We start from the raw sequence: 16,432 nt of genomic DNA, 5'->3' as shown, positions 1-16,432 counted from the left end.
CAGTTCATCTTTAATGAAAAAATATTAGATTTATAGCCTTCTCAACTGAACATGATTATGAAAGTGTCTGGATATGAAGTGTTTACCTAATGTTATTGATAAATACAATTTTTGTTAACCCTCAAAGTCAATGTACTGCTAACCTTGGACCCTAATGGTGCCCCATCATAATTTGTGATTTTTGGCTTTAAAAAATTGTTCTCACACATATTAGGAGCTCAAGCTCATACAATTTGGCTAATATTGCCTTACTTACTTACTTACTTACTTACTTACTTAACAGTTGCATGACAAAGGTAAATGTGAATACACTGGTGCACAGAACCAACATAGTTTTACAATTATCATAAGTCAGGTAATATGAAATATATCGATTTACTTTTGATAAAATGCACTCTTTGATAAATTAAGTCATTCAGAAACTCATCATCACCATTTGAGGCGTACATATCACATGTGGCCAAGAGGTAAAATTTACACAACCCCATTATACAGTGTAGGTATCGTTAGTTTGAGCAGGTTTTGTATGTTTCTGTGCTTGAATGGGTGAATCCACAGAATAGATCACACAAAATCTGGTGATCATTTTTGTCATCATTATGTTTTTTTTTTTGTTTAGTAGTGGCTCCATAGTGTAGCGTCAATGTCAGTGTCACTTTTATTTATGTACGTTTAAAAGGTTTTTACATGTACACTTAAAAACCTGCGTAGGTCTACAATGACGTAAAGGCAATAATAATAAAATGTTACAGAGAAATACAAATCAATGCTGACACACAGACCTGTGAGACGGTTGTCATTGACCTCAGATCAGCAGACAGCTCGTTCCAAAGAACAGGAACACAGCAACTTTAAGCATCCTCAGCACACTGAGATCTAATTCTGGGATAGTTAAAAGATGTGCATCTGATGACCTGAGAGGTCTAATTGGATTATAGACACTGAGCAAATTACAGATGTACTGTTTTAATCAGTTTTATTAGACCGAAAAGGATCCGAGCTGTTCTCCCCATCATGGTTTCCGTGCTAATGTACTAAAGAAATTGTTAGTTGTTGTTGGCCAAGGTGGTTAGCAAGAGCTAACGATGCTGAATCACTGAAGATGTTTTACTTGCTAATGCTAGCTGTGTTTCTGTATGAAGCGTAGATTGTAACTGATCCCAGAGCAGTCAAAGCAGACTGGCAGCAGCTTGCCTCACATGCTGATCTCCCATTAGTTTACATTCATATACCTGCAGTTTAGGCACACTCCCCCCCCCGTGTTTAGATGTTATGCCGTCACCTGACGTGATTTAGACACTTTGGGGGTTGTTAAGTTGTTTACATATCAATTATATTTTCACCAGTTGTTTTTGCTGTTGAGAATTTTAATTATAACTTTTGTATTATGGTTTCTCAACAGTACTTGTTTGTTTTAATTAGTTTACTGGGGTTTTTTTAAAAAGATTTTTCTAAAAAATAAATAAATAAAAAATAGATAACTGTAAACCACCACGGCAGACCCGATGGCATTTTCATGCATCGCAGCATCATTTATTCTTACAATAGTCACACAGTTGCTGTAACACCACATTCAACGGCTGCAGCTCTCCCGCTGCCAGCCATAGTAATAATAATGCTAATATTGAAAAAGGAAACATCACAAAAACACTTAAGGTCATGAAAATTAATTGAGATTTAGCAGTTCAATGACGCATCCAGCTTGTTTATTGAAAAGTATCGGTATCAGCGACACTGACTCGTATTTACTTGGCATCGGATCGATACCAAAATATGCAGTATCCCACACCACTAGTTAACAGCACATGGCCACGCCCTCAAAATAGCTGCAGTTTTCTGTGAGATTGAAACAAGCACAGCTTTCAGCGACAGCATGGCCACAAGATGGCAATAATGTGAAGGATGGATACATATATTCATTGCAGATGAGAAGCTGTGCTGTCTAAGGACAGGATTACTTTGCTTGTTGACTTTATTAATTTGTCAAACAAAATGCCAGGTTTCCTGCCTTATCCACTGTTTTCAGATGAAGGAATAGTAAGTATGAACAAATTTACTTTTGCAGACTTTTTGGACTATGTCCTTGTCTCTGTCCAGTTCTAAAAGGCTTCTAGATATCCAGCAGTCAATCAATGCTGCTTATTAATTTGTGAACAGGGGTTTTGATCATCAGAGGAAAATATTACTGCGTATCATCTGCATAAAAAGGTAGGATATTTTACAAATATTTATCATACTGCAACATGGGAGCTGGAGCTAGGGTTTAAAAATCAAAAATCATAAAGTGAAAGATCTCCAGTTGAAGCCTTGGGTGACACATAATTCCCTTCAGGTCTGTGTCAGGAAGATCATCTGATATAAAGTAAATCTGCCAAATCAAACACGCAGCAACATACAACAACCTGCAGGCTTGACCCCTTGTGAATAATTAAGTCAGCTTGAAACTTTCCTGACACCCCCCTCCCTGTTTTACCAACTTTGTTTTCTCCTTCTTCCTTTTTTCTTCTCCCCCAGGGCATTTTTTATTTACAAATAACTGGAGATTGTACTTTTATCTGTCCAGGATCCCAAATTCCAATGTAGACTTAGTCCCTAGACAATAAATTCTAGATGGTCTGGCAACATTCGCTACATTATAGTTGTCAGTATCAACAGTGGTACTAAACATAATGGTAATTATGAATATTTATCTATTTATGAACTTCAAGCATGTGTAGTGGTGCGAGTCTATATCCCACTAAATCCCCGAACTGTCATAATGTCACATCCTTAGACCTAATTTTTCAAGATGGGCATTCATTATGTTATCATATCCTTAAAAATGAAATTATTATTGTGTTAGCACAGAAGTGTTTTCCCCATAACATTAAAGTGCCTCTATAATTCTAATCAATTAAGTAATTCTTATGCTGTAAGACCATCATTTTGGTATCATATGTGACTTACAGTTGAATTGTTGTAGCACTTTTTTTCACCCAAACATACATTTTTGGTTACTTTTTTTTTTAATAAAGGACAATTAAGATCTCTTTTAAGGTCTTTTAACTTATCTATAAACTCTAGTTTTTATAACATACATGGTACAATGTTTTACTGTGGCTTAATTTATGCTGTAAGTAACAACACTATGTTCTATAATATGATCACCAGTCACTCAGCAGGGCTTAATTGAGAGCTTGTGGATTAACGGTTAACCTTTCATATTTACTGAAAGCACTCCTGCTTCGTGAATTCACTGCAGCTACTGTGAACATCATTCAGACAAAATACTCTGAATTGTGCTGATAAACATGCTGTAGACTCAGCAGATTTCAGCTGCCTTTATTATTCACCAAGGCTGAACAACCCTGACTGCTGTGACAAGCATCTGCACTTCACTCAATAGGTTCTGATGTACCATTGTGCACCACAAACAACCTTGAAGGTTGTTTGGCCACTGCTCTCAGGACACGACTGCGCGATTAAGAACTGAATTGATATCCGACTGCTAACAAGAAAGATAAGATTAGACAAATGAGGAGCTTTTATCCAACTAACATCGTGTTCTGAGAAGCGCTGTTGTCATTTGTGAAATTGAAATGTAAAATATCAACTACTTTTCTCAATGCTACAGGTAAGAGAATTTTTCTGTATTGTGTCTGTGTTTATGTTGGATCATTCGGGTCCTCTACCTGAAATGAGTGGTATTTTCTTCTTTGGTTATGAAAAACATGTCTTTTTTTCTTTCTTTCTTTTCTCTTTTTTAAGGAAAACACATGGCTTTTATCCAACTAACTTTATATCCTCAGGGGCCCTATTTTCATTTGTGAGATATGCCATTATTGTGCGTGTTGTTCAGTTCTGAGTAACAGGTTACAACAAGGTATTTAATGGAGGCAGTGTGCTAGCCCTTTTCATTTCGGTGACCCTGAGAGAACAGCGAGGATAATCAACATGCACCACCATCACAGAGTCTGAGCCATTAAATCCTATCTAGACCTCTTTGAGTTGTATCTGACCATTTTTGCATGTACACAGTGTTGCAGATATTTACTCCTATCAGGGGTTTCAGGTTTTTGTTAGTAATAGGTTACAGGCATCGTTATAGTATGCTTGCAGTTATCCAGACAATCCTGAATAAAGAGCATTACTGTAAATCTGACAGTTGCACAGAGTAAACAGAAGAAGGTATTTTTTCCTTCCATCTAATTTTTAATAGAAATCACTCAGGTTTTTAACAGGTGGAACTTCAGGATTTATTAATTGTTTGTTCTGGACAGCCCTGCCTTTTGTCTAAGAGAGTAAAAAACATTAATTGGTGCTTCTTTATAGAAAGACAACCTTTATGAAAGGTTTGCAAAGTGATTTATGAATGCAGATTCATCCAACCATCCATCTTTTCCTTATCCAATTCAGAGTCACAGTGGAGATTTATATATAAAAATTCATCTGTAAATCCCTCTTACACTGTTTGTGCTTTGTTTTATAGACACGTGCAGTTCATTTGTATTACAAAAGGAACTCATTATGGGCCTGATATGTATTATCAAACAATATTGTTGCACCAGGATAAGCCTGATTACTGAGCTGGCACATTACACTGATTATTATCCTTGTGGGTTTCTCTGGGTGAGACATAAAATAGAGAAAATTGCCATTATCTAGTGAAGATAATCATGTCAAATAGAAAAGTCTTGGACTTTTGTATTAGTAGTAACTTTAAGTCATCACTGAGCAGACCCAGGAGAGTCTTTCATGACCTCCAGGTTAAATAATTTCAGCTGACCTGGTCTTCAGGTCCACTTGAATGTGTACGTATGGATGATCACTGATCAGTTATGACCCATGAACACTGAACAAATATGAACAAAATCAAACAAAACCAGAGCAAAACACAATTGAAACATAAATGCCTGACAGTTACTGTCAAACTGTCAAGCAGTAATAATAATAATTTCAAGTGGAGAATGAATCACACAGAAATTATCTGAAATGTGTGATTGTCCCTGACAGTAAAAATTGTGAATACAGCCATGAACTGCAGATTGTGAGCATTTAAAATCTTGGCATTAGTTGACATCATTTTTTAAAGGTAACGATGGGGGTATGGCCTGTTTAAAGACAGGTGACTCCAAAGAGTCAAAAAAGTTGGTGATAAAAACAAAGATCAGTCTCCTGATTTTGCAGAGGAGTTGTTTGAAACTCAATTGCTGTGCATACTAATGCATATCAGTGCGTAACTACTAATACAGCCTCATTGTTTATCTGAAAAAGCATTTGTTAACACCTCCAGTGTCCAAATTATAGAATTTAACCGAGGACTTTGGTCATGGTCCTGTTGTTTTGCTCGTTTTGTTGTGTTCTTAGTGCTTTCAGCATCTTGATTTTCTTGTGCCTTCTGTGCTCGTGTTCCTCTGTCTCTGCTTTCATGTACGGTAGTTTGCTACTTTGTTGTTGTGCTTTTTAAAGTTTAGTTTTGTCATGCATCTTGTTCTAGTTTTCCTTCCTGCTCTTTTTGCTTCTTTTCAATTTTGGTATTCTTCAGTTCATTATATATTTATTATTATCTAATTTGGGTGCTTTTTAAAATCAGGAAATGTCAGACGATGATATTTGTAAAGGTGAACTGGAGGTTTTTAGCATGTTATCAGAAATATTTTAACAGTGTCGCTCTAAAACATTCAATGGGCTGCAGTAAATTAAAAAACATCATCACTGAGCACCGACTCATGTGTTACTGTTTAGTTGTGACCTGATCTGTAAAAGCCTCATTGTGTCTGCATCAGTGAGTCTATCAGTAAAAAACACTCATCATGCAGCCTGCTTGCATAAGACAACTGAAACTCATTGAGGTCAGATCACCTTAATTCACAGACAAAAACCACTGCCTATGAACTAGATTCATCTAAGATGAAAGCTGCCAGGTGCCAGATGCTATCATTTTCTTTCAAAGTTTATTATTAATTAAGTTTCAAGCTGGTATTTGTGAAATTGTATTGTTTAATATAAGCCTTTAAGCATAGTCCACAAATTCTCAAAAGGGTTGAGCTATTCCAGAAACGTTATTTTTGTGCGTGCTTTATCTCACTTCACTGTGGACAGTGACATCGGTGTTCCAGCAGTTTCCGGTTAGTGGCTGGCTTGCGCCTTGGTGGTTCCCGGGTGTTCCTGAACATCCTAACCAATTTCTTCTTATTTCAGGGTGACAATTTGTTTTGTGTTTTCCAAACTTTGGCCAAATGATGTCAAATCTGAATAAACTGCAGTTAAGTGCAATTGTTTAAACCGAGGATCTGGGAAGCTGTTTATAAAACCCATTAAGACAATTTAGTGTCTGGAATTGCCTCTCCAAAGCCCCAACCTCGACTCTACTGAAGATTTGTGGACTATACTTAAAAGCCAGGTGTGTGCCAGGAAACCAGCCAGTTTACATGGACTCTATTAATTCTGCCAACAAGCCAGAATTATACTAGAATTTTGTTGACTTCCAAAAATGCCTGGGCGAGGTGCAACTTGCCAAAAGACATTTAACTACGTTAGTGGGGATGTCTGTATAAATTTGAGCCTGTATGTAAACTTTTGACCCGCACAGGGTCAAAAGTAAAAATCCAAAATAAATTCATTAAAGATGTCTACTGAACAATCATTCCAACCTGGAAAATGAACAGAAATCCGTAAAAGCCCCAAATTACCATCACATTCGTGCCCATGATGAGTGCATGCAAACTGCAATTGCATTTCAAATGTCCTAGCAATAGTTCAAAGAACTTGAAGGTTGAAGTATTTGATAATTCTGCAGGTAGGTGAAACACCACAGTGACTCATCATACCTTCTTCTTATTCATTGCTCAGGGTCTGAAGTTTTGATTTCTTCACACCGGCAGTGGCCGTGGAGACAAGTAGTCTAAAAATTACACAGTCCCCATGAAGCTCAGAACACAGTGACAGATTCTAATGCTGTTCATTCCTGCTAGTGCAAAAAAGGTCACATGGTTGTCACTCATCAGCAAGTTTTAGTATATGACAGAAAAAAAATTAAAGAAAGAAAAGAAATTCATGCATGTTAAGTTGTTCTTCTCTCACAAGAAACAATCTTCTGGGATGGTGCACTCTATAGCGCTTGACTAAACAGCATCTGTTCATTATTGATTCAATGAAAAGACACAGTAAAGCCTTTTAATAAATCCAGGCAAGTGTTAGAATCTGACATGATCAAACTAAAGCAGTGTTCAGTCTGAACAGCTCTGAAAGTCTCCGTTATTGTTAAACGATAGCAAAGATGGCTGCAATATTCTCCTTTAGCTTATAGTATTTTCCTATCCCGAACCAAAAAAAAGGCTGCCCTATAGTTTCCTAAAGAGGTAGGAGAGACCGGGGATAGTTGTAACGTGGGTCAGTTGTAACACTTCCAATTTCTCCAATCAGGGCTAAGTTTCAAATGATGTGATTCATCCTGTACATGCCCAATTCAGTTCTGCTATCACATGTGAAAAATTAGCACATTTTGTCAAACACAGACAATTTAACATGAAAAAAAAGTAATTTGTATGCCAAAAAGTAAGTATTTCTACTTTATTTCAATTTCTAATAGCATTATCTGCTTTGCAGTTAAACTCATCAAACTTAAATTATGTTGGGGATATATTCTGTGTAGGTCTTTAGTGCTAATGTTTTAGCCGTTGGCTGTAATGTTGGCTAGTTCATGGATAGGAGTCTGGGTCAGTTGTAACAGCAACAGTCTGGGTTAGTTGTAACAATAACACAGATGTTACAACTAACCACACTATTACTTTAACTTATATTAAACAAGTTGGGGCAACGACATCAGCAGAGAGAGGTTCACTGGTCGCATTTGTATATGCGGTTAATGCCATTGGCAACACAATTCCTCCACTGTTTGTGTTCCAACACATACATTATGCAGACCACTGTGTCAGAGATGGACCAGTAGGAAGTACTGGTAGTGGAAATAAATCAGGATGGGTGCACGAAACAGATTTCCTCATCTTTCTGAAGCACTTTGCAAACCACACCAAGGTAAGCCATGATAAAAAGTAATGGAATTGCGGTGCTGGTGCACAACTACATTTTTTCAGCTTCATTGTTATGTTCAAAGTTGGTGCAAGAGTTGTAGGTTATAATGCCCACTGAGCCAATGAGGCCAAACTCAAGGAAGACCAACCAAAATTAATGAAATATTCAGTTGCAGAAAATTCCATAATTTGTCTTTTTTTGGGGGGTTGGAATATGTTCAAAACCTTGATTTCTGCATTCTGTCACTCACACACACACACACACACACACACACACACACACACACACACACACACACACACACACACACACACACACACACACAGCTTTCATTGTGTTACATTTTACCCCAGGATATGTTACAACTAACCCAGACTGTGGGGTTAATTGTAACATTTCACTCTTTGTGTTTGAGACCATACCATGCAAAGGGTAATTGTGCTGCAGAGAAAATAGCTGCACTATTTAATAGCGACGACATGTAAATACTTTGCATTACATTTTGAATCCACTACCTTAAAATAGCTCTAATTTACAGACAGAAATGTCAAAAATGTTACAACTATCCCCGGTCCCCCCTATTTAGTTTTAAAGGCCAAAAAACAGCTTGTTATTTTCCTGCAGTGGTACTTTGCCAGTTAATGACTTCAACAACAGTTCAGGCTGCTGCTTTCTTGGCACACTTTGGGCCCCTTTTGTAGCAAATGAGGATTGTTTAAATGTCACAGCCTGTCTGAGTGCTGATGCTGACTATTTCAAATCTGTGAAGAATGTTTCCAGCATCTTGTTAAATCCATGCCACCAAGAATTGAAGATGATTCCACTTTAGTTCCACAATTCCTCTGATACCGGTGCTCAGTGCTGTGTTTTGACTACTTTGAGGACCCTCAAGGATAAATCCTAGCTTAACGCTGACTTTGCAGATACTACTCACTGGTGGCTGAGTGGGAACTGCATGGTGATTTTTCCATGCAGAATGAAAAGTGAGGAGAGTTAACCTGAATTGATCGCACTCACTCGAAACTCTCTAGCTTTAAATGGACGGTTTGAAACCCCAGACACACTGAGCACAGCATCTGCCGTGGACGTCACACCAGGATCCCCCTGATCAGCTGGCTTCAGGTTGTTGATTCTCAATCAATTTGCTAATGACAACAAAAAAGCTCGGATCGTTTCGCCTCTGCCCCCGAGAGTTAGTTTGCACAAATCAAACATCGTGCTTGCAGAACCTCCACCTCTGACTGTTCTCCACACAAGGGCCACGAAAAACTGAGACATCACATTACGCCACCTCTTTATCAGTCTGCCCCTCTGTTCCTTTTACAAATATTTATAACAAAGGAGGATAGTTCAAGCAAGCGCCATAATAGCAGTAACCTTCTCTTATTCCACAGAATATTGAGCCGTCTTGGCGTGGGCATAAATCATTCTTGACTTAATGCAACAGATTGTATGGAAATAAAACCGTTATTCATTTTTTAAATTATCCATTAATAGAAATGATCAACAAATACCGTGGAGAATGTTTGCTATAGAATCTGCCACAGCAACTTGAAACTACAGGAGCAGGAGAACATGCAGGAATGGAGCTGCAAAGTCTCTTTAACCACCTGCTCTGTCCTTGCTTTTGAAATCAGGTGTACAGTCTGCAGGGTTTTATTCGGGCTTTTCAGGCCACACCATCTTCCAAGGAGACGCGTCGGAAACGCCGTCCAGTCATCACAGCTGTCACTCAAGTTTGGGGCAGATATATAAGCGAGACTTCCTCCCCCAGTCAGCCGGACTGCACCTGCTGATCACCACACACACCCACACTCACACACACACTTGATTAATTAAAACAACTGAAGTTGTTACAGTGCACGTTAATGAAGGATTCGGAATGCATGGCTGTGCTTGGTGTCCGTAAACCTATAAGCGTGGATTTGTGTGAGAAGCGCGCATCTCTCCACAGACGCACAGAAGCTCCGAGCTGGATATTCCGTGCGCTGGAACACTGAGACATCTGTAGACGGTAGGTGTGCTGCTTTGGCTTGTAATGTTGTGCAAATTTAAATTGACAAAGTCTAACTGCATCTAAAGTCAGCACGTCGAGTGTGAGAAGAGCGGAAATGATGCAGGCACGATGCAACGTGCTTTTTCTCCTTGGAGACATTTGAAAGTTATTTAGAGGATTTTTAATTACTTGCGTTTTGTCATCGGTATGTCCGACAGTTTTATAGCTGTCAGTCCACTCGCTTTATCTGCGTCGAGGTATTCCAGAGCTGACCCTGAAACTGTAAATATTTCCAATGCTTTTAAATGGTGATATGTTCTTTAAAATGTATGAGATCACGCTACTGGTACCAGCGTGCGTTATTATTATTTTCTCTCCTTTTTTTCTTGGCATAAGGAATACGGGAGTGTTAAAACAAACTAATAAAAAAGAAATATCGGGTCTTTTTGGCGCAGGAAACGAGCTTTGTGCCAAAAATCTCTGACCTATTTTTCCTGTAACATTTTTCCTGTGGACAAACGTGTTACATTCATTTACTCTCACTCTCGTCCATTGATGAACAGCGACTCATATGTGAGTTTTCTCTGTCCACTGTTCACAGTGTGGCGTAACTTCAGGACATAAATTGCTGCAATCTACGGTGTTCAGATATATAAACAATTAACTAAGGATCACAAAAGCAAGCACAGAGGCAAAAATATCGGGCAAATTCTCTAAAATCGAGAAAGACCAACCCAAATTTTTAATCTTTCTTAGAGACACAACAGTGTGGGGTTGTGTACTGGTTACTTGAGATATTGTGATGGACTGCCGTCCTTACACTGCACCTTCTGGCCATTTTTCCCCCTGTAATATTTCCTGGCAGTTCAAATATTCAGCCTCCACTGCTGGTTTTTTCTTCATCAACATAAATTTCTTACACAGTCTTGGCCAAATGTGTCCTTGCTGGGTGAGTTTATTATAGTGCTTATATTATCCTGCGTTTTTTTTTTTTTTGTTTTTTTTTTTTTGGCATGAATCATTTAAATTCCCTCACTTGAGTATATATGCTGAACTGATTTAACAGGGACCAACACCTCTTGTGCTGACCACATAAACACTGCACATACATGGTGCATGGGGAGATAATGGCGTGAGTCATCCAGCAGCATTTGCTTTGATATTGAGTGTTTGCATGGAAGTTTTGTGGAACTGACTGGGAAATGACTAGGCCCTACTCGTCTGAGTTACACTGAAGTAATAACCCCAGTTCATTTTGGTTTCTGCATGTAGTTAGTCAGTAAATTGTCACCGTAGTCTAATAAAAGGAATTTGCTTTCAGCATAGTGGGTTTCTTGTTTTTTGTAGCTACACAGGAGGAAAAAAATCATTTACTTCAAGGACAAGAAAAATAATTGGACAAAGGCTCATGAAGCTGCTCAGCCTGTCTGCAGGCCTGTAATAAAAGGAAAAGCGTTCTCAATCACTTTGCCTGTTCTTGTTTGCACATGTCTCCCTTGGCCAAATTTGACATTTCACTGTGCATGTTGAACTGTACTTGACTCTGTTTATGATGTCATCTCTGTAGGCTCACACCATCCTTTCAGGATGGAGGTTTCGGGCAGTGGGTGGGCAGCTGAGCTCACCCCTCCGTGTGTGACACAAGCTGCAAATGGAAACGACTCTGGTCAGGTGTTTGAGGTGGCGCTGCAGAACAGCTCCTCCAAGCGCAGCCCCCAGTTTGCGGGCGTGGAGCTGCTGCAGTCCTTCAAGCTGCTTATCATTCCCTGCTACACCCTCGTGGCTCTGGTGGGCGTCTTTGGCAACTACCTGCTCCTCTATGTCATCTGCCGCACTCGCAAGATGCACAACGTCACCAACTTTTTCATTGGAAACCTGGCTTTCTCTGACATGCTGATGTGTGCTACGTGTGTCCCCTTCACGCTGGCCTACGCCTTCAACCCACACGGTTGGGTGTTTGGTCGCTTCATGTGCTACCTGGTGTACCTCATACAGCCGGTGACGGTGTACGTGTCAGTGTTCACCCTCACTGCCATTGGTGTAGACAGGTAAGTCACAATGAGTCAGAATGCAGTGGGAAAAACTGTAAGTAAACCTCCAGCATCTCGCTGGCATGCAGCATGCTGTGTCTGTGAGAAACAATGTACAAACAAGGACAAAAAACTTTTCATCATGAAGCGTTTGTAAACCAGCTCTAGTTATCCCTCAAAAACAAAGCTAAATATAGCATTCATTTTGCACACAACACCTAACAATGACTGTTGTCTCAAAGAAAATAGACACTTTCAGCAGCCGCTGTTTTGACATGCAGTGGCAGGATAAACGGTAATTGTAATTACTATTTTGATGGTTCAGGACCCCCTGCTACTTGCTTGTAAATAATTTCCCCCAGGGATCAATAAAGTATTCTGATTCTGATTCTGATTGTTTGCTTGAATGACTGTGAAACACTAAATAGCATGGCACCCTAACTGATTGTTATCAATAACACCTGTGTCTACCTTGCCATGCTACACCACGCATCAGTCTAGCTGCTGTGTGAAGGACCTAGTGAACAAGTTTCCGGCTTCAGATGCAAATTCACCTTGATGTGGTGAGTTTTTATGTCATCTGTAAAACCAACAAAGATTGTTTTTTTTCTTAAGTGCAAACATGACATGAATGTGCATAATGGCTCAAAAGACAGAGGACCAGAAACACCAGAGAAGGGTGAAAGTCCAAAACCTGAGACTTTAAATCAAGCAGGTGGTCACTGCGACAAAAAGGCAGACCCTCAAATCTAAAACAGGTGAAGGTCATTCATGACAAGAACTTACAAAGAACACAGTGGTATCTCCCTAAATGCAATACAGTATTAAATTATTTGGTTTTAGCTAAAGTGCGCATCACCTACTATTGATGTACAACTTCACTGCTTTGTAAAGTAGACCTATCATGCTCTTAAGCAGCTCTGCATGATTCACAGTTCAAAATAATCCTTAATTACCCTATACCACACCTTGTTTCAACCTGTATTCGTTTTGAGTCATCTGCCCTCAAAACTGGGTCGTATTCACAATCAAGGAGAAAAACAATCTTTATTGATTTTACAGCTAACACAAAAAACGACTACATTGAGGTGCAACTGTGGAACTTCTGATCTGGCTCTTAAACACCAGATTTGAAAGGCAGGTGGGCGGGGCTTCTGCGCTCACAGACAGAGCTGTCTGCCTACGATGACTGTACTTTCACTAATGTCTTACAGAGCAAGAGTAGAAAAACTGAATATAACTCTGTGTAAAACTGAGGGATCCAAGCTTGAGCTTTGAGCTTGTTTATTTATTGTCAACATCTGCTGTTGTTGCACATATGACAGAAAATAAGGAAAGACATTTGAAGCTACTCTACTAGTCTAAATATTCTGCACTAATTCAATCAGTTTAGTGCTACCTAAATGTAAGTCTGTCTGAATGAGGACATTATTGTTAAGTGAAGCTCTGTCGGACTCGTGTGTCTGTTTCAGTAACCCAGCACACATCTAGGCTTATCCATTCACCTTGGTTGCAGTGACAGAGCTGAATTTGATTTATTATTTGTGAAGCTTAAAACATGTTACTTTCCTGGTAACAGACAATTTAGTATTGATGTTGTGCTGCTGCCATTTTTCAGCCTGTATTATCCGCTGTCCTTAACAGCATATGGTAATTTGTGCGCTGATTACTGTCGCTCATATTGACTGGTAAATGTTGTTTGTCTTTGCCCCTGCCAATTACTGATTCCATCATTTTCTATCCACATTTCCTTTGCTCCTTTTTACTCATGGACTCCGCAGATACTATGCCACGGTGCACCCTTTGAAAAAGCGGATCTCGGTCTTGGCGTGCACCTACCTCCTGTCTGGGATCTGGCTGTTGTCCTGTTGTCTGGTGGCCCCGGCTGTGGCTCACACCTACCACGTGGAATTTAAAAATGAAGGCTTCACCATCTGTGAGGAGTTCTGGATGGGCCAGGAGAGGCAGCGGTTGGCCTACGCCTACAGCACTCTCTTCATCACCTATGTCCTGCCTCTGTCGGCCCTCTGCATCTCTTACCTGTGCATCTCCGTCAAACTGCGGAACTGCGTCATACCCGGCCACCACACAGAGAGCCAGGCAGAGGCTCAGCGCGTTCGCAAACGCAAGACCTTCCGTCTGGTGTCCCTGGTGGTGGCGGCATTTGGCATCTGCTGGATGCCCATCAGCGTGTTCAATGTCCTGCGTGACATTGACATCGATCTGATCGACAAGCAGTACTTTCTACTCATTCAGCTGCTTTGCCATCTGTGCGCAATGAGCTCATCCTGCTGTAACCCTTTCCTCTACGCCTGGCTGCACGACCGCTTTCGAGCTGAGCTTCGCAAAATGTTCACGTGCCGCCGTCGCATTGGCATCTCAGCCAACAACTGCGCCACAGCCAGTGTGGTATTGTGAAGCTTTTGTGTTTTAAGCTGAAACTGGGTACCCACACTCATCTCATTTTGGTAAAGCAGTGATAATATTTAAAACAGTCAGAATTAGAGCAGCCTAGGCATAGATGGGATAGGGTAGGAGTCTAATGTATGATGATCCAGCTCTTAGCCGGCATCCATATGATATACAAACTAAATTAGTAGGATACTGTCAAACATGTCCCTGTGTTGTTGATCAGACAGAGATATAGCATTACAATCCAGAGATATGCTCCATCACTCCTCTTTTCAAACTCTCCAGGATTGTTTAACACAATACGATGCTTTAGGAACAGGAAATAAGTTTACTGGTACTGATTTTCAAGAACAAGGGTGATGTGCAGAGCTGTAGAGGAATAAAACTCATGAGCCACACCATGAAGAGATGGGAAAGACTGGTTGAGGCTAGGCTGAGAAAAAAAGGTGATGATAAGTGAGCAGCAACATGACTTCATGTAGAGAAAGAGCACTACAGATGTGATGTTTGCTTTGTGTTGTCCCTGGTTCGTGACAGAAGGATAACAGCAAGAGTGAAAAGGAAAGTTTGCAAGATGGCAGTGAGACCTGCTATGATGTGTGGTTTGAAGACGTGCTGGTGACAAAAAGACAGGAGGCTGAGCTGGTGGTAGAATTGAAGATGCTAAGAAAAGAATTACCAGGAGGGACAGGATTAGAAATGAGCAGACAGAGTTAGAGAGAGACAAGCTCGAGAGGGCTTGAGAGGGTTTGACATGTGCAAAAAAGAGATGGTGGATATATTGGACAAAGGATATTAAAGATGGAGCTGTAAGACAGGAGGAAAGAGACAAGATCAGATCAACCGTGACAGAGGATGCTGGGGATGAGATGGAGGGAGATCTGCTGTGGCGACCCCTAAAGGGAGCATCCAAAAGAAGAAGAGTAAGATTTACTTTTGGCATCTTTTTAAAATCTAGGATTTTATGAAAACATGTCCTCTTCACAAAAATACAGTAAAATGCAAATATTATAGATATGAATTTTAAGGAGCTCAGTCCCAACTCATTTATTTATCATTCATGCAAGAGAAGAGGCTGTAAACATAAGATTATTGTTGTTCAGCATCATATGTAAATAAAATGGAAAGTATGAAACGTAAAGTTACTAGACTTGGTACTGGGTGAGGAACATCTAAAGTCTTTAATGAAATAATGTCAAATAGATCACGTTTCCAATAAGTTATGAAGGATTTGAAACATATTTAAGAGCGCTTAATGCTTAATAAGAGTGCTTCACCTCTAGAGGGCGCCACGTATGTGAAAAGTTCAATTGGCTGCAGTTCGTGTGATCTAGGGTCATAACAGTCAGTTCCTTAAAAGTGAGTATGATTGCTTGCAATGGCGTGCAAATACATTTGAAGATATTTCATATAAATATATATATATATTCTCCAGTTTTGCGCGTGATGGCTTTGCCCTCAGCTTTCGTGGCATCCCAGCTTTCTCCACCGTCTGTTTTGAATCCCCACGTGCCCAACTCTTACTTGGCATATTCACAGCAATTCGTACGTGTTCAAGTGCTTATTATTTATCAACAGCTGCTGATTGTTTGAGTGCTACCATATGCCTGAACTCTGATCGCTACAGCTTGAGGTGATTTTCTGCCATTTAAACTGTAAAGGCTCGAAATATATGTACACTTCCTACCCATTTACATTTACAATGCTGTAACTGCCGAGAACAACGCAAAAGACTGAGAATATTGTGAAAAAGTAAACACGCTCAAATGCAATGTTATTGTTCTGGATAAAAGTCAGGCAGCGTGTACAATAAAACATGCTATGTATGTTACCATGGCTACATTGCTTTTTCATCCTCGTAGGTATGGAGATAAGAAGCATAAAAATAAACCTGCCAGAAATTGGAAGACACCGAACATCTGGAATTGTTAGTGCAATTAGAACCTTCGCTGAGAGCTAAATAATTATGTAAATATTTCAT

General features: G+C 39.8%; 1 protein-coding gene across 1 annotated transcript; it reads left to right on the top strand.

The window, feature by feature from the left end:
• The first annotated feature begins 9,806 nt into the window (after window positions 1–9,806).
• Window positions 9,807–16,357, top strand: prlhr2a (prolactin releasing hormone receptor 2a). Its single transcript, XM_086313863.1, has 3 exons — window positions 9,807–10,027; window positions 11,577–12,057; window positions 13,821–16,357. Exons 2-3 carry the CDS (start codon window positions 11,597–11,599, stop codon window positions 14,455–14,457), a joined length of 1,098 nt encoding a protein of 365 aa, XP_086169989.1. The 5' UTR covers window positions 9,807–10,027; window positions 11,577–11,596; the 3' UTR covers window positions 14,458–16,357.
• The last annotated feature ends 75 nt before the right edge of the window (window positions 16,358–16,432 follow it).

Source organism: Aulonocara sp. 'chitande type north' Nkhata Bay, linkage group LG12 (assembly GCF_057382095.1).
Source record: "Aulonocara sp. 'chitande type north' Nkhata Bay isolate Kocher_YH1m ecotype deep benthic linkage group LG12, A_spYH_male_GT1.1, whole genome shotgun sequence".
In the NCBI taxonomy this organism is placed as follows: Eukaryota; Metazoa; Chordata; class Actinopteri; order Cichliformes; family Cichlidae; genus Aulonocara; species Aulonocara sp. 'chitande type north' Nkhata Bay.
The sequence above is the reverse complement of the archived record's forward strand: the minus strand, read 5'-3'. Positions and strand labels throughout refer to the sequence as shown.

Excerpts from the sequence above, each read along its gene's own strand:
- prlhr2a (XM_086313863.1), top strand. The coding sequence starts at position 11,597 with ATGGAGGTTTCGGGCAGTGGGTGGGCAGCTGAGCTCACCCCTCCGTGT. Across the intron at positions 12,058-13,820 it reads ACTGCCATTGGTGTAGACAG|ATACTATGCCACGGTGCACC; the intron begins GTAAGTCACAAT and ends TGGACTCCGCAG.